At 49.9% G+C, this 12,811-nt stretch overlaps 1 protein-coding gene across 1 annotated transcript in view; it reads left to right on the top strand.

Moving 5' to 3' along the window:
* RHPN2 (rhophilin Rho GTPase binding protein 2) overlaps positions 1–12,811 on the top strand; it is a 56,646-nt gene that overhangs the window by 27,440 nt on the left and 16,395 nt on the right. Inside the window, exons 4-7 of the mRNA XM_055311125.1 lie at positions 1,228–1,303; positions 9,841–9,918; positions 10,222–10,346; positions 12,206–12,372. Coding sequence (XP_055167100.1) covers positions 1,228–1,303; positions 9,841–9,918; positions 10,222–10,346; positions 12,206–12,372 — 446 coding nt within the window. The remainder of the gene's footprint in view (positions 1–1,227; positions 1,304–9,840; positions 9,919–10,221; positions 10,347–12,205; positions 12,373–12,811) is intronic.

The following is a 12,811-nucleotide window of genomic DNA, read 5'->3' on the forward strand; positions in this document are numbered from 1 at the left end:
TGGCTCCCCGGTGGCCACCCGGTTCCCCGTGCCCTCTGGAGGAGGGGACACAGCTGGGCAGGGTCATAATGACACATTGGGTCTGCATCCGCCCCCATCCTGCTTTCGGAGCAGGTTCTTTCTTTCTTAGCACCCTTGATCTTTAAACATTCCTGTGAGGCAGGCCCAGAGGAGAGGGTCAGCCGGGCAGCTGAGAGCACGCGAGGGGGCTGCAAGGTCGTGGAGAAAGTTAGGGTAGCGCAAGGTTGGGGCTGGGAAGTCACGGGGACAGCAGTCCTTGCCTCCAGCCCCAGTGGGGTGAGGGCAGGAGGGTGCTGGGGCCCAGAGAGAGGCACGGCCCACCCTGTCCCCCCTTCCAGCAGGTTCCAGCTTTCCCTGCGGGCTTGGAAGCCACGCACCCCCACCGTTGGATCTCGCCTGCTTTTAGCACAGCCCGTGGTTTCTTCCCTCGGCCACAGAGGCAGTGTCAGCTTACAGCTGCATTGTCCACTACCCTGCCCGGCACGCCTGGCCTTCTCCCCGGCGGGCTGAGCGGCCCCGGGAGGTCTTCTGTTACAGGTCAGGGAGCTAAGTCTCTGTTTGCAAAACACAGCCCAAGTGCCCCTTCCTTCCTGTTGGCCCTGCCCCTGTCCCTAGGAACAGAGGCTCAGGGAATACCGGGTGACCTGGGGGGTAACTGAGTGGTCAGTCGGTAGGGAGCCACATAGGGGACAAGTCGCTGGCCAGGATGTGACCCTGGGCTGGAGCTGGGTGCATTGAGTTGTCATACGGGGTCCCTGCTCTCAAGGTCTTCCCCGTGCAGGTAATGGGTCCCCTGGGGGAGATGTCCCATTGGAGGAGGCCCCCGAGGGCCAGGTTTGGGGAGGGGGCCCTGCCCCGGTGAGGAATGGAGGTGGGAGGAGGTTGGGGTTGGGAGCTGATGAAGGGGTTCCCCCTGGCCAGCTGGTGTGCCCAGGTCTGGGAGCCACACGCACAGCAGGCACACTTGCCACGTGGGAGGTCCTCAGCACAGTCCCTGAAAGAACGGTTGAGGTTGGGACCTAGGCCAAGGTGGTAGGTCTCATGTGGTAGGTCCAGGAGTCCCAGGGTGCTGGGATGGGGTTTAGAACAGAGGCAGGCATGTGACCAGAGGCATCTCTGTGCTGGGTAGTGGGGGAGGTGGTGGGGGGCTCCTGAGCTGGGCCACTGGGCCCAGAGCGGGATGTTCATATACTGTGTTCCTTCCAGGGAGGCGTTTACGGTCCCCTTGATTCCGCTTGGCCTGAAGGAAACCAAGGACGTTGACTTCTCAGTCGTTCTCAAGGTAAGTCTCAAAGCAGTGGACACTGGACTCACTGTTTAAAAGGACAAACCAGGACTTGTGTATCCCTCGCCCAGTGGGCCGGTGTCAGCTGATCTCTGCAGGGCGCCCCTGGACCCAGTGCTGCCCTCCTGCGCCCCTGCGCCGTCTCTGGTCCCTCTGAGGCTCAGGGCCCGGGAAGGCAAGTTAGAAACCTGGGCCTGCCCTGCGTCCCCCCCAGGAGGCCAAGCCACGGGCTGTCCGTGGAGGACGAGCTTTGGGACTTTAAAATTGTACCCTATTTTCTGTTCTTAAATGCAGTAACCAATTTAGGCCATGTTTATGGGAGAATCGCTCATTTCCCGGCTCCCCCGCCCCAACATTATATTATGAAAATTTCTAAACTTAGAACCTGAGAGAATTTTGCAGTGAATCCTTATATACTTAGGACCTAGTTTCAACCATTTCGCTGTAGTTACTTAATCACAGATTTATCCATCTGTGCCTCCCTGATAATATGAGTCTGCTTCTCCCTCTCCCTCTCCCTCTGCTCATGCTCTGTCTTTCGCTTTCTCTCTCAAATAAATGAGTAAAGACTTTTTTTTTTTTAAGATTTTACTTATTTATTCATGATAGGCACAGAGAGAGAGAGAGGAGAGAGAGGCAGAGACACAGGCAGAGGGAAAAGCAGGCTCCATGTAGGGAGCCCGATGTGGGACTCAGTCCCAGGACCCCAGGATCATGCCCCGAGTCAAAGGCAGACGCCTAACTGCTGAGCCAACCAGGGATCCCCTAAATGAGTAAGATCTTAAAAATAACAAATAAAAGCAATCAGTGCTTTGAAAGCTTTTGCACTTGCCCTTTGTTCTGAGCAGAGACTGCAAGTCTGTTGACCTAAGCTCTTTCACGCGGGGACTTCCTGACTGCCGCCTTGTTTACGTCTAGGTCCTGGTCCCTGTCGATTTAGGGTTTATTTTGGAGTTTGACTAGGGATGTTGGTAGTCTCTCAGATTTGATTTTCTGGGTGGAAAACACCAGGAGCTGCCGCTTTGTGCCAGTTGTTTCCAGGCTGCCCGAACTTAGAGATGTGACATTTGCCACGTGCCTGTGAGTCTCAAGACAATCCTGGTGTCTGTGGAAATGTCTTTAGGTGCTTCTGTAGCGTGGTTTCTATACGATTCCATTGGTTGGTTGGTGCCCGGGCTGCAATAGTGCAGGCGTGTGCGAGGGTGACTTGGAGCAACTTGGAGATTTCGTGGGCATCTGTAAGGATCCAAGTGTGTCACGTGCTGAATTCCACATTAAACTCAGTGGAGGGAAAGAAAAAAATCACATGTTGCAGGCATGGCCAAGTGCTATTCAGCTGAGGCTTCCAACCATGTCATTTTAGCCCAAAAGAGACTCTTCAAATGTCAGTCATACGAAAATGAGAACATCTGGGGACGTTGTGTTTTCTCCTTCCCACGTGGCTGTCGGAGAGTCACATAGTCAGGTGCTGCACGAGTGGTTTGGCCTGTTTCATGAGGACACTTCAATGTGCGGCTTGTCTGGCACCTCTGTGGCATTTCATGGTCAGCAAAGCTTCACACTGAGATTTTGTTCTATTTTTATTTTTACTTATTTAGTTTTTAAAGATTTTTATTTGTTTGAGAGAGGGGGAGGAAAGAGAGCGCACAAGCGGCAGTGGGGGGTGCAGAGGGAGGGGGAAAAGCAGACTCCCCACCGAGCGGGGATCCTGATGCGGGAGCTGGATCCCAGGACCCCGGATCACTACCTGAGCCAAAGGCAGACGCTCAACTGCTGAGCCACCTGGGTGCCCCTATTTATTTTATTTTATTTTATTTTATTTTATTTTATTTTATTTTATTTTATTTTATTTTATTATTTTATTTTATTTTATTTATTTTTAAAGATTTTATTTATCTATTTGAGAGAGAGAAAGCACAATCCGGGTGAGGGGCAGAGGGAGAAGCAGACTCCCCTCTGAGCAGGGAGCCCGATGCAGGGCTGAATCCTCAGACTCTGGGATCATGACCTGAGCCGAAGGCAGATACTTAACCAACTGAGCCACCCAGGTGCCCAATTTTGTTCTATTTTTAAATAAATGGGCTTTCAAATGGCCTCATTCAAAGGTACCACCAAGGGGCACCTGGGTGGCTCAGTCTGTCAAGTGCCTGCCTTCATCAAGGCATAGGTCTGAGTCACCTTGGGCTCCCCACTCAGCGGGGGGCCTGCTTCTCCCTTTCCCTCTGCCCCTCCCCTCTGTTCATACGTGTTCTCTTTCTCTCTCTTTCTCTCAAATAAATAAATAAAATCTTAAAAAAGGCACCACCAAAAATAAATTCCCTTTCCAGGGAATTTGGGTTGCGGTTTTTGTTTTTTTTTGGTTTTTAAATAACAGCTTAATGTATTTTATTTTGATTAAGAACAGAGTTGCAAAACATTCGGAAAAATACCAAGACCCGGCAAGATCCCTCCCAGCCCCAGCAGCCCTCCCCACTGAGCTCGGCAACCTGCTCAGCACTTAATCTTCGGACACTGGGGCTCTTCCTCTAATCGGGGCCTGACTCACGAGGGCGTGTGACTCACCCCCTTCCCTCCGTGAGGGCTTAGCGTGGTGTCTGCCCGTGGTAGGTGCTGAACAGGGTGGTTGTTAATCTCGTTGTTTTGGCAGCTCCCAAGTGCTTGGTGTTGTCAGCAGCCCAACACTGAGCATCTGCACACACCACCCAAGTGTTCTCTTTGGGTAATTTCTAGAAACGGATTTGGTAGGTGGGAGACAGGACGTGACCTACTTACCCCTGGAGGTGGGCCCGTCTTACATTCCTACCCGCTACGCTTCTCATCCTACACCTTACGTTGTCATGCTGGCTCTCAGTGACTATTTTGACTTTTTTTCGGTAGCTTTTTGATTTTTTTTTTTATAAATTAATTTTTTATTGGTGTAGTTTTTTGATTTTTGTGAAATCAGGCAAAATCATGACTTGCTACACTTGGCATTTCTCTGATCGGTGCTAGTGTTGAATACATTCTCGGGCGTGTTTCTTTGCCCTTTCCCGCTCTTCCCTTTCAGAATGACCGTTTCTGCCCTTTGATTTTCCACAGTTCTGCTTATTTCGTAGAGTGCTCTTACAATTGAAGGATATTAACCCTTGGTTATATGTGTTACAAAGACTTCTCGGTACATTCTCTCCTTAATTTAAGTTTTGTCATACAAGCAGGAACTGGTTTAAGAGGCGTAATATATGTATTTTTGCCACTGAGATTGTATGTTGTTGAACTTACTAGCTCCTCTCTTTACAGTTGTGCGTCCGTGACATCTTCAGAAAGGCGCCTCCACGCCAGGGTGGCATCAGCATTGTGCTATTGTTTCTCCCAGTTGTCTTGTTTCTTTCTTTTTTTTTTTTTTTTTAAAGATTTTATTTATTTATTCATGAGACACAAAGAGAGAGAGAGGCAGAGACACAGGCAGAGGGAGCTGCAGGCCCCACGCAGGGAGCCCGACATGGGACTCGATCCCAGGACTCCAGGATCACACTCTGGGCTGAAGGCGGCGCTAAACCACTGAGCCACCAGGGCTGCCCAGTTGTCTTGTTTCACATGTGTTTTATATCACATGTTTATCTGGAATTAGTGTGTGTCGGGGGGCAAAAAACGAGGTATAGGGCTCTGACTTTTTATTTTCACCAAATGGATAGCCAGTTTCCCCTGGACTATATGTAGTGAAGCCATGTGTGGTGCTGGAGGGTGGCCCCTTCCCTGTGACCCCCCCACGCCCATCTACCCTCCTCCATCCTGCTCTGTGCCAGGGAGGCCACAACAGGCTCCTGCTCTGTGGCTTCCAATGGCCTGTGGCTGACGGGGAGGAGCACTAAGGGGCTAGGAGGTGGGGGAGGTTTGGGTATTTATACCCCAAGCTCCTCGGCTGGCTTCCTTTTGCATTCCTAGAGGGAAGGTCCTGGTGGCTTTGGGGGCCCACCTCAGGTAGCCATCTCTCCAGGGTTTCTTTCTCCCCCCCCCTTTTTTTTTTGATTAAAGATTTTATTTATTTATCATGAGAAGCTCAGAGAGAGAGAGAGAGAGGCAGAGACACAGGCAGAGGGAGAAGCAGGCTCCCCACTGACTAGGGAGCCTGATGCAGGACTTGATCCCAGGACCCCAGGATCACGACCTGAGCTGAAGGCAGATGCTCAATCACTGAGCCACCCGGGTGTCCCTCTCCAGGGTTCCCTGGAGAAGCTCCTTCTCCTTCTTGACCTTTTAGCTCTGGGGTTCTAATGGCCCTGGAGGTTCCACCCCTGTGGTTTCCCTTAACCCTGCCCACCCCACTGTATTAGCCCTTTCCTTAAATTTGCATCGGGCGTGCCATCTGTGGGTGCCACCTTCTTCCTGTCTGGACCTGCTGGGTGCTCCAGCCTTTCCCACTTCTGTGGAACCCTGGCTTTTGTTATACACCAGATTCTTGAACCTACTTCCGCCTGTTTCTGATCCATGCCTGGTTTCATTGTCTATCCATTGCTCACTGTTTAATCCCTGTGTCTTTTATTTATTTATTTTTTTCCCCTGTGTCTTTTAATAGCGCTTAGAGCAAGCCTCCTTTATTACTATGCTTTTCCAAATGTTCTTGGCTTTTTCTCTCCTACGTTTTTTCTTCCATATTTTGTTAAGTTTCCCCAAAATGGTACCTGGGGTTTTGATTGACATTTCGTTAGATTCATAGCGTACTTAGGACAAAATTGTAGTTGTGTAATGTGGCACGTTTTCATCTATGAGCATAATATTTCGAATTGTTGATGTCAACAAATAGCGAGTCTTATGGGGGCAGGGACCATGTTTGTCTTATTTTAAAAAATGATTTAATGCTTGCCATTTGCAACACATGGGTGGATTTGGAGAGAATTATGCTAAGTGAAAAAAGTCAGCCAGAGAAACACAAATACCATATGATTTCACTCATATGTGGAATTTAGGAAACAAAACAAACGAAGAAAGAGAAAAGAGGGGATCCCTGGGTGGCTCAGCGGTTTAGTGCCTGCCTTTGGCCCGGGGTGTGATCCTGGAATCCTGAGACTGAGTCCCACGTCGGGTGCCCTGCATGGAGCCTGCTTCTCCCTCTGCCTGTGTCTCAGTCTGTCTCTCTCTCTCTCTGTGTCTCTCATGAATAAGTAAATAAAATTAAAAAAAAAAAAAAGAGAGAAAAGAGACCAGCAAAAAAACAGACTCTTCACTATAGAGAACAAAAAGGCTGGTTCCCAGAGGGGAGGTGGGTGGGGGCCGGAGGAGACAGGTGAAGGGCATGAAGAGCACACTTATCGTGATGAGCACTGAACAATGTATAGAATTGTTGAATCATTATATTGTGCACCTGAAATTAATGTAATGCTGTAGGTTGACGATACTGGAAATTAAAAAAAAAAAAGGCCTTGATGAATACGTGAAAGAATGAAATAACTTAGGTCTTTCAGTAAAGTTTAATACCTAGCTGCTTAATGAATTTAATTTTTATCTCTGTGAATATTGTACTTTTGTTAAGATATTGGGATTGGGAAGTTATTGTTTCCTTGTTATATTTTTCTAACTGGTTATGGGTTATCTAAGAAGGGAAGAGTATTGATTTATATCTATTAACTTTGTGGCCATTTTACTGAATTCCTATTATTTTAGTAGTCTCTCTTTCTATTTTATTTTAGTAGTTTTTCACTTGACACTCTAGGTTTTGTAAATATGCCATTATTTTGCTAAAAAAAAAATCTGTTATTTCTTCCTTTCTAATATTTGTCTTAATTTGTTGGCTAGAGAATTCTTAGAATTATGTCCTATAAGAGGATTATGTTATATAATCCTTGTCTTATTCTTGATGTTTACAGTAGGCTTCAGGTAAATACTTTTTATCCTACTAAATATATTTGATCTAGCCTAGGAATGCATTTAGAATTTACCAGAAAACTCTTGGACTTTTGTGAGGCTAACGTGAAAGTTTTTTTTTTTTAACTTAAGTATAATTTGTCTCCTAATTTTAAGAACATTTTTGCCAGTGTCCACAGCAGAAGTTGACAGAGCAATATGCTATCCTGAAAAGGATGGAGTCTCTCTCATCCTTGAGTGGTGTCCCCTAACACTGCTTTCAGGGATGTCATCAGAGAAGCCCTAGATGAACTTTGTCCTCCAGATCATTTTTACATAAAATTTTTTTTTAAAGATTTTATTTATTCAGCAGAGACACAGAGAGAGAGAGAGTCAGAGACACAGGCAGAGGGAGAAGCAGGCTCCATGCAGGGAGCCCGATGCAGGATTCGATCCCAGGACCCCGGGATCATGCCCTGAGCCCAAGGCAGATGCTCAACCCCTGAGCCACCCAGGCGTCCCGACATCTGACTCTTGATTTCAGCTCAGGTCCTGGGATCGAGCCCCATGTCAGGCTCCTTATTCAGCAGGGAGTCTGCTGGATTCTCTTCCTCTCCTTCTGCCCCTTTCCCTCCTTGCATGTGTGTGCTCTCGCTTGCTCTCTCTAAAATAAATACATTTTTTTAAAGATTTTATTTATTTATTCATAGAGACACACACAGAGAGAGAGGCAGAGACACAGGCAGAGGGAGAAGCAGGCTCCATGCAAAGAGCCTGACATGGGACTCGATCCAGGGTCTCCAGGATCACACCCTGGGCTGCAGGCAGCGCTAAACCGCTGCGCCACCGGGGCTGCCCTAAAATAAATAAATCTTAAAAAAATTTTTTTTAAAGTCATGTTATAGATTATTTTGTAGCATATGAAAATGTTTGACATGCTGCCAGTGCAAAGAGAAAAGCACAGCCAATTTGTATATTCATTCAACAGAACCTCATTTTTATACGACGAGGGCGTGTGAGCGTGTGTGTGCGTATGTGCATGGAACATACAAAAAGCAGGAGGGGTTTTAGTGTAGAAAGGGTGTGATGAGAATATACGCACCGACACTTGAAAAAACATAGTTGAGCATGTCTGTCCTCAACTTTGCTGCAGCCACGGAGAGCCGGCGCTTACGGCAGATGTTATGCAAGAAGCCATCTCGGTGCCCCTTATGCTATTTTTATTTTTGTGTTTTCCCCATCATCCTTGCTGTCTTCTAGTATATGATATAATTTATTTGTTTGTTTGTTTTGAAAGTTTTATTTATTTGAGAGAGAAAGAGCACAAGCTGGGGTGGAGGGGCAGAGGGAGGGGGAGAAGCAGACTCCCCGCAGAGCAGGGAGCCTGATGTGGGTCTCTATCCCAGGACCCCAAGGTCATGACCTCGGCTGAAGGTGGATGCTTAACCCACTGAGCGCCCAGGTGCCCCTAATTTACTTGTTTGTTGTGCCTGTACTTACTGTCTGTGCCCCCTTGTGAGCATAGATGCTCCATGAGGAAATGTCTTTGCTTTGCTCACCGAGGGGGCCCAGGCACATGAACAGCGCCTGGCATAGAGCAGGTGTGCGCCTGTGGCTGACCCAGCTTGCGGGGTGGTCCTCAGACGCTGGACTGTGGACTCGGTTAGGGGGTCTCTCGGGTGCTTCGTTTGTCGAAGTGCCCAGAGCTGCTCTCACAACGCTCCCCAGCGCAGATCCTGAGGCTCGTAGGCTCCTCACAGGCCCTAGATATGCGATTCCTTTGCCAGGAAGCCCCTGGGCCCAGCTACTGAAGGCAGCCCATAGCATGAACATCGGAGCCCCCGGGTGCCTGGGACGTTTGCCAGAATTGTTCGGCGTACTGTCACTTGCACAGTCGCTTACATGCAGCAAAGACATTGCATTGCATTTATTTTTTTAGTAGTCTCCGTGCCCCATGTAGGGTTTGAACTCACGACCTCGAGATCTTGAGTTGTGTGCTCTACCCACTGAGCCAGCCAGGCGTGCACCACCTCCCCCCCCCCCCCCCCGCATAGACCTTTTAAAACAAAAAAAACAACTTCAACCTTCCTTTTTACCAAAGCGAGAAAAGGAAATCTTTAAAATATACATACAGGGGGATCCCTGGGTGGCTCAGCGGTTCAGCGCCTGCCTTTGGTCCAGGGCACGATCCTGGGGTCCTGGGATCGAGTCCTGCATTGGGCTCCCGGCGTGGAGCCTGCTTCTCCCTCTGCTTGTGTCTCTGCCCCTCTCTCTCTATCATGAATAAATAAATAATATCTTAAAAAAATAAAATAAAATATACATGCAGTTAAGAAAATAAATCCCACCGTCCAGAAAATCAGTGTTGTGTGTGATCTCCTGGTTTTGTGAATTCTACATGTGCTTTTATTTATTTATTTATTTATTTATTTATTTATTTATTTATTTTTATTTTATAATTTTTATTTACTTAGGATAGTCACAGAGAGAGAGAGGCAGAGAGAGAAGCAGGCTCCATGCACCGGGAGCCCGATGTGGGACTCGATCCCGGGTCTCCAGGATCGCGCCCTGGGCCAAAGGCAGGCGCCAAACCGCTGCGCCACCCAGGGATCCCTCTACATGTGTTTTTAAAGCAGGGGGGCACATTAGACATCCTGTTTTATCTGTTTATGGTTTGCAGTGACACCTTACGACATCTCATCTCCCTTTTCTTGCAGGATTTCATCCTGGAACATTACAGCGAGGACAGCTATCTATATGAAGACGAAATAGCGGACCTGATGGATCTGAGACAGGTGCGGTGTTGTGTGCGGCGGGGAGGGTTGCGTCTTCAGAACGTCCTGTTAGGGAATTGGGGGTGGTGGGAGGTGATAGGGAGCTGCTTTAGGAACCATCCCTTCCACCTGGCACGTAAGAAGATGACAGCAAGGGACAGACAGGCTCCCTGGCAGGTCTGGGGTGGATTCTGGGACTCCTGAGCCCACCCTAGCCTCTTCCACCCCTCCTGGGCTCCGCGGACACAGCGTGTGTGACACCTGCCCAGGTGCCGCATCCTCACCTGCTTCCGCCCACCTCGGGGGCTCCTTTCTTCTCCCCAGGCTTGCCGGACACCCAGCCGGGATGAGGCCGGGGTTGAACTGCTCATGAGCTACTTCATCCAGCTGGGATTTGTGGAGAGCCGCTTCTTTCCCCCCACCCGACAGATGGGGATCTTGTTTACCTGGTAGGTGCCCGGGCCTCCGCGGCCGCCCTCCCCCCCCTGGCACCCCGGAGGCCCCCCTGCAACCGCCGCCCCCTCTTGCGGGGGGTCCCATTTCCGCAGGGGAGCCTGGAGACAGGGCGATAAACGGGGCTTAATTTATGAAGGGGACCCAAGCAGACCGGGGCTGCCTGCTTCTCGGAACAAGCGAGCCGAGGAGAAGAGGCGTTTTCTCTGTGCTTGTTTTATTGTTGGGGAAACACGGAGGCTCTGAGGTGGAACTAACAGGAAGCGAGATCCTTCTTCCAGATGGGACAGGGGGTGGGGATCGGGTTTTGTCCCAGTGACAAAGGGAGCGACACAGAAATGGATCAGCTCTTAGAAACCTACGTGGAACGCTCCAGTCTCCTCCAGAGTTGGTATTTTCGAAGGCGAGTGTTGCTTAAATGCTTAAATACTTCGGAGGTGCGGCACCGCTTTCCTGAGTGTGCCCTGCACGGGGGACAGGAGAGTGACCCCCCCGGGGCACGGGGCATATCGGAGCCACGTTGCCCCGCAGCCGGTGGCTAGGGATGCCTCCTTTTGAAAGGACAGGCACCTGAGTTTTGCTGAAGATGCCTTAGCTGCTACTCAGAGCAAAGGGGTACAGGTGGTTTCTCCCCATTGTTGGGTTAGGAAGAAGCAGCTCCACATCCACGTCCTGCTTGATGGGTGGACTTTAAAACAAATCCCGAGTCTTTTAGACTCAAGGAAGAATGATGAGGGGCGTGTAATGCCTCTGTTTCATTTAGGAGACACCCACACACACTTTTTTTTTTTTTAAAGGTTTTATTTATTCATTCATGAGACACAGAGAGAGAGAGGCAGAGACACAGGCAGAGGGAGAAGCCTGACGCAGGACTTGATCCCAGGACCCCAGGATCACGCTCTGGGCCAAAGGCAGGCGCCAAACTGCTGAGCCACCCAGGCTGCCCTACACACAGATTTTTAATATTTTTTAGAGGGAGAGTGGGGTGGGAGGGGCAGAGGGAGAGGGAAAGAGAGAATCTTAGGCAGGCTCCGTGCTTAAGGGGTTCGATCTCACAACCCTGAGATCATGACCCGAGCTGAAACCAAGAGGCAGACGCCTGACTGACTAAAGCCGCCCGGGCGCCCCGAGAGAAGACATATATTTTTAATACACTTTATGTTTTAGAACAGTTTCAGGTTCACAGCAAAGGTGAGAGATTTCCCGTATATCCCCCTACCCTACTCCCCACGTTGTCACCCAGAGGCCATAGTTTACACTGGGGTCCCCTCTTGGGGGGTAGGTGTTCTGTGGGTTTTGACACAACGTGTAAGGACACCTGTCCACGTTATTGGATCATGCAGAGTAGTTTCGCTGCCCCACGACCCTCTGCTCCAGCTGTTCATCCCTCCTCCTCTCCCGCAACCCTGGCAACTACTGACTGTTTTTTTGTCTCCGCTGTTTTGCCTTTTCCAGAATGTCAGATAGTTGGAACCCTCCAGCAGGTAGCCCTTCTCAGATTGGCTTCTTTTCACTTAGAAACCTGCATTCAAGTTTCCTGCATGTCTTCTCTCGCGGCTCATTAACCCATTTTTGTAAAATTGCTAAATGGCGCTCCGCTGCCTGGTTGTGCCACGGTCTATTTATCCGTTCCCCTACGGAAGGACACGTTGGTTGAGAAGCCTTATTTTTGTGTGAGATTGTGGGTACGGTTACTCGGGTGTCACCAGGCCCGTCGTCTTGCTCGGAAACGAAAGCTTCATCGCATGTGCATCTGTGAATTTCATTCAAGAAATAGATTTTGCCCGGTTTCACCGCAGAGCGGCGTAGAAAGCCAAATAATCCGTATTCTCACAACCCGTTTCTTTTAAATTAGGTATGACTCCCTCACCGGGGTCCCGGTGAGCCAGCAGAACTTGCTGCTGGAGAAGGCCAGCATTCTGTTCAACATCGGAGCCCTCTACACACAGATCGGGACCCGGTGCAATCGGCGGACCCAAGCTGGGCTGGACGGTGCCGTGGACGCCTTTCAGAGAGCCGCAGGTGGGTGTCCGGGAGGGCTGCCGGGTTAGAGCCCTGGCCCCCCCGGGTGGCCCTGGGTACCGCAGCCGAAGACGGTCTGTGGGCCTTCCCCAGGCCCGGGCTCGGGCTCGCAGGCCTGTAAGGGCCAGGCGGGTTTCTGGTGCTCGTGTGTCTTCCTACCGAGGAGAATTGCGTAATGGCTCAAGCCCTGACGCCTCAGTCTGGGTATGGCTCACGTACACAGGGAATCCTGTGGTTAACGATTTATCTTTTTTTTTTTTTTTTAAAGATTTTATTTGTTTATTCACGAGAGACACAGGAGAAGCAGGCTCCATGCAGGGAGCCCGATGTGGGACTTGAACCCAGGACCCCAGGATCACGCCCTGGGCGGAAGGCAGACGCTCAACCACTGAGCCACCCGGGGGCCCCAGCACCCGTCCCGATGCCTCCGCTGTGGGGA

The sequence above is a fragment of the Nyctereutes procyonoides genome, unplaced genomic scaffold (assembly GCF_905146905.1).
Source record: "Nyctereutes procyonoides isolate TBG_1078 unplaced genomic scaffold, NYPRO_anot_genome, whole genome shotgun sequence".
Classification (NCBI taxonomy): Eukaryota; Metazoa; Chordata; class Mammalia; order Carnivora; family Canidae; genus Nyctereutes; species Nyctereutes procyonoides.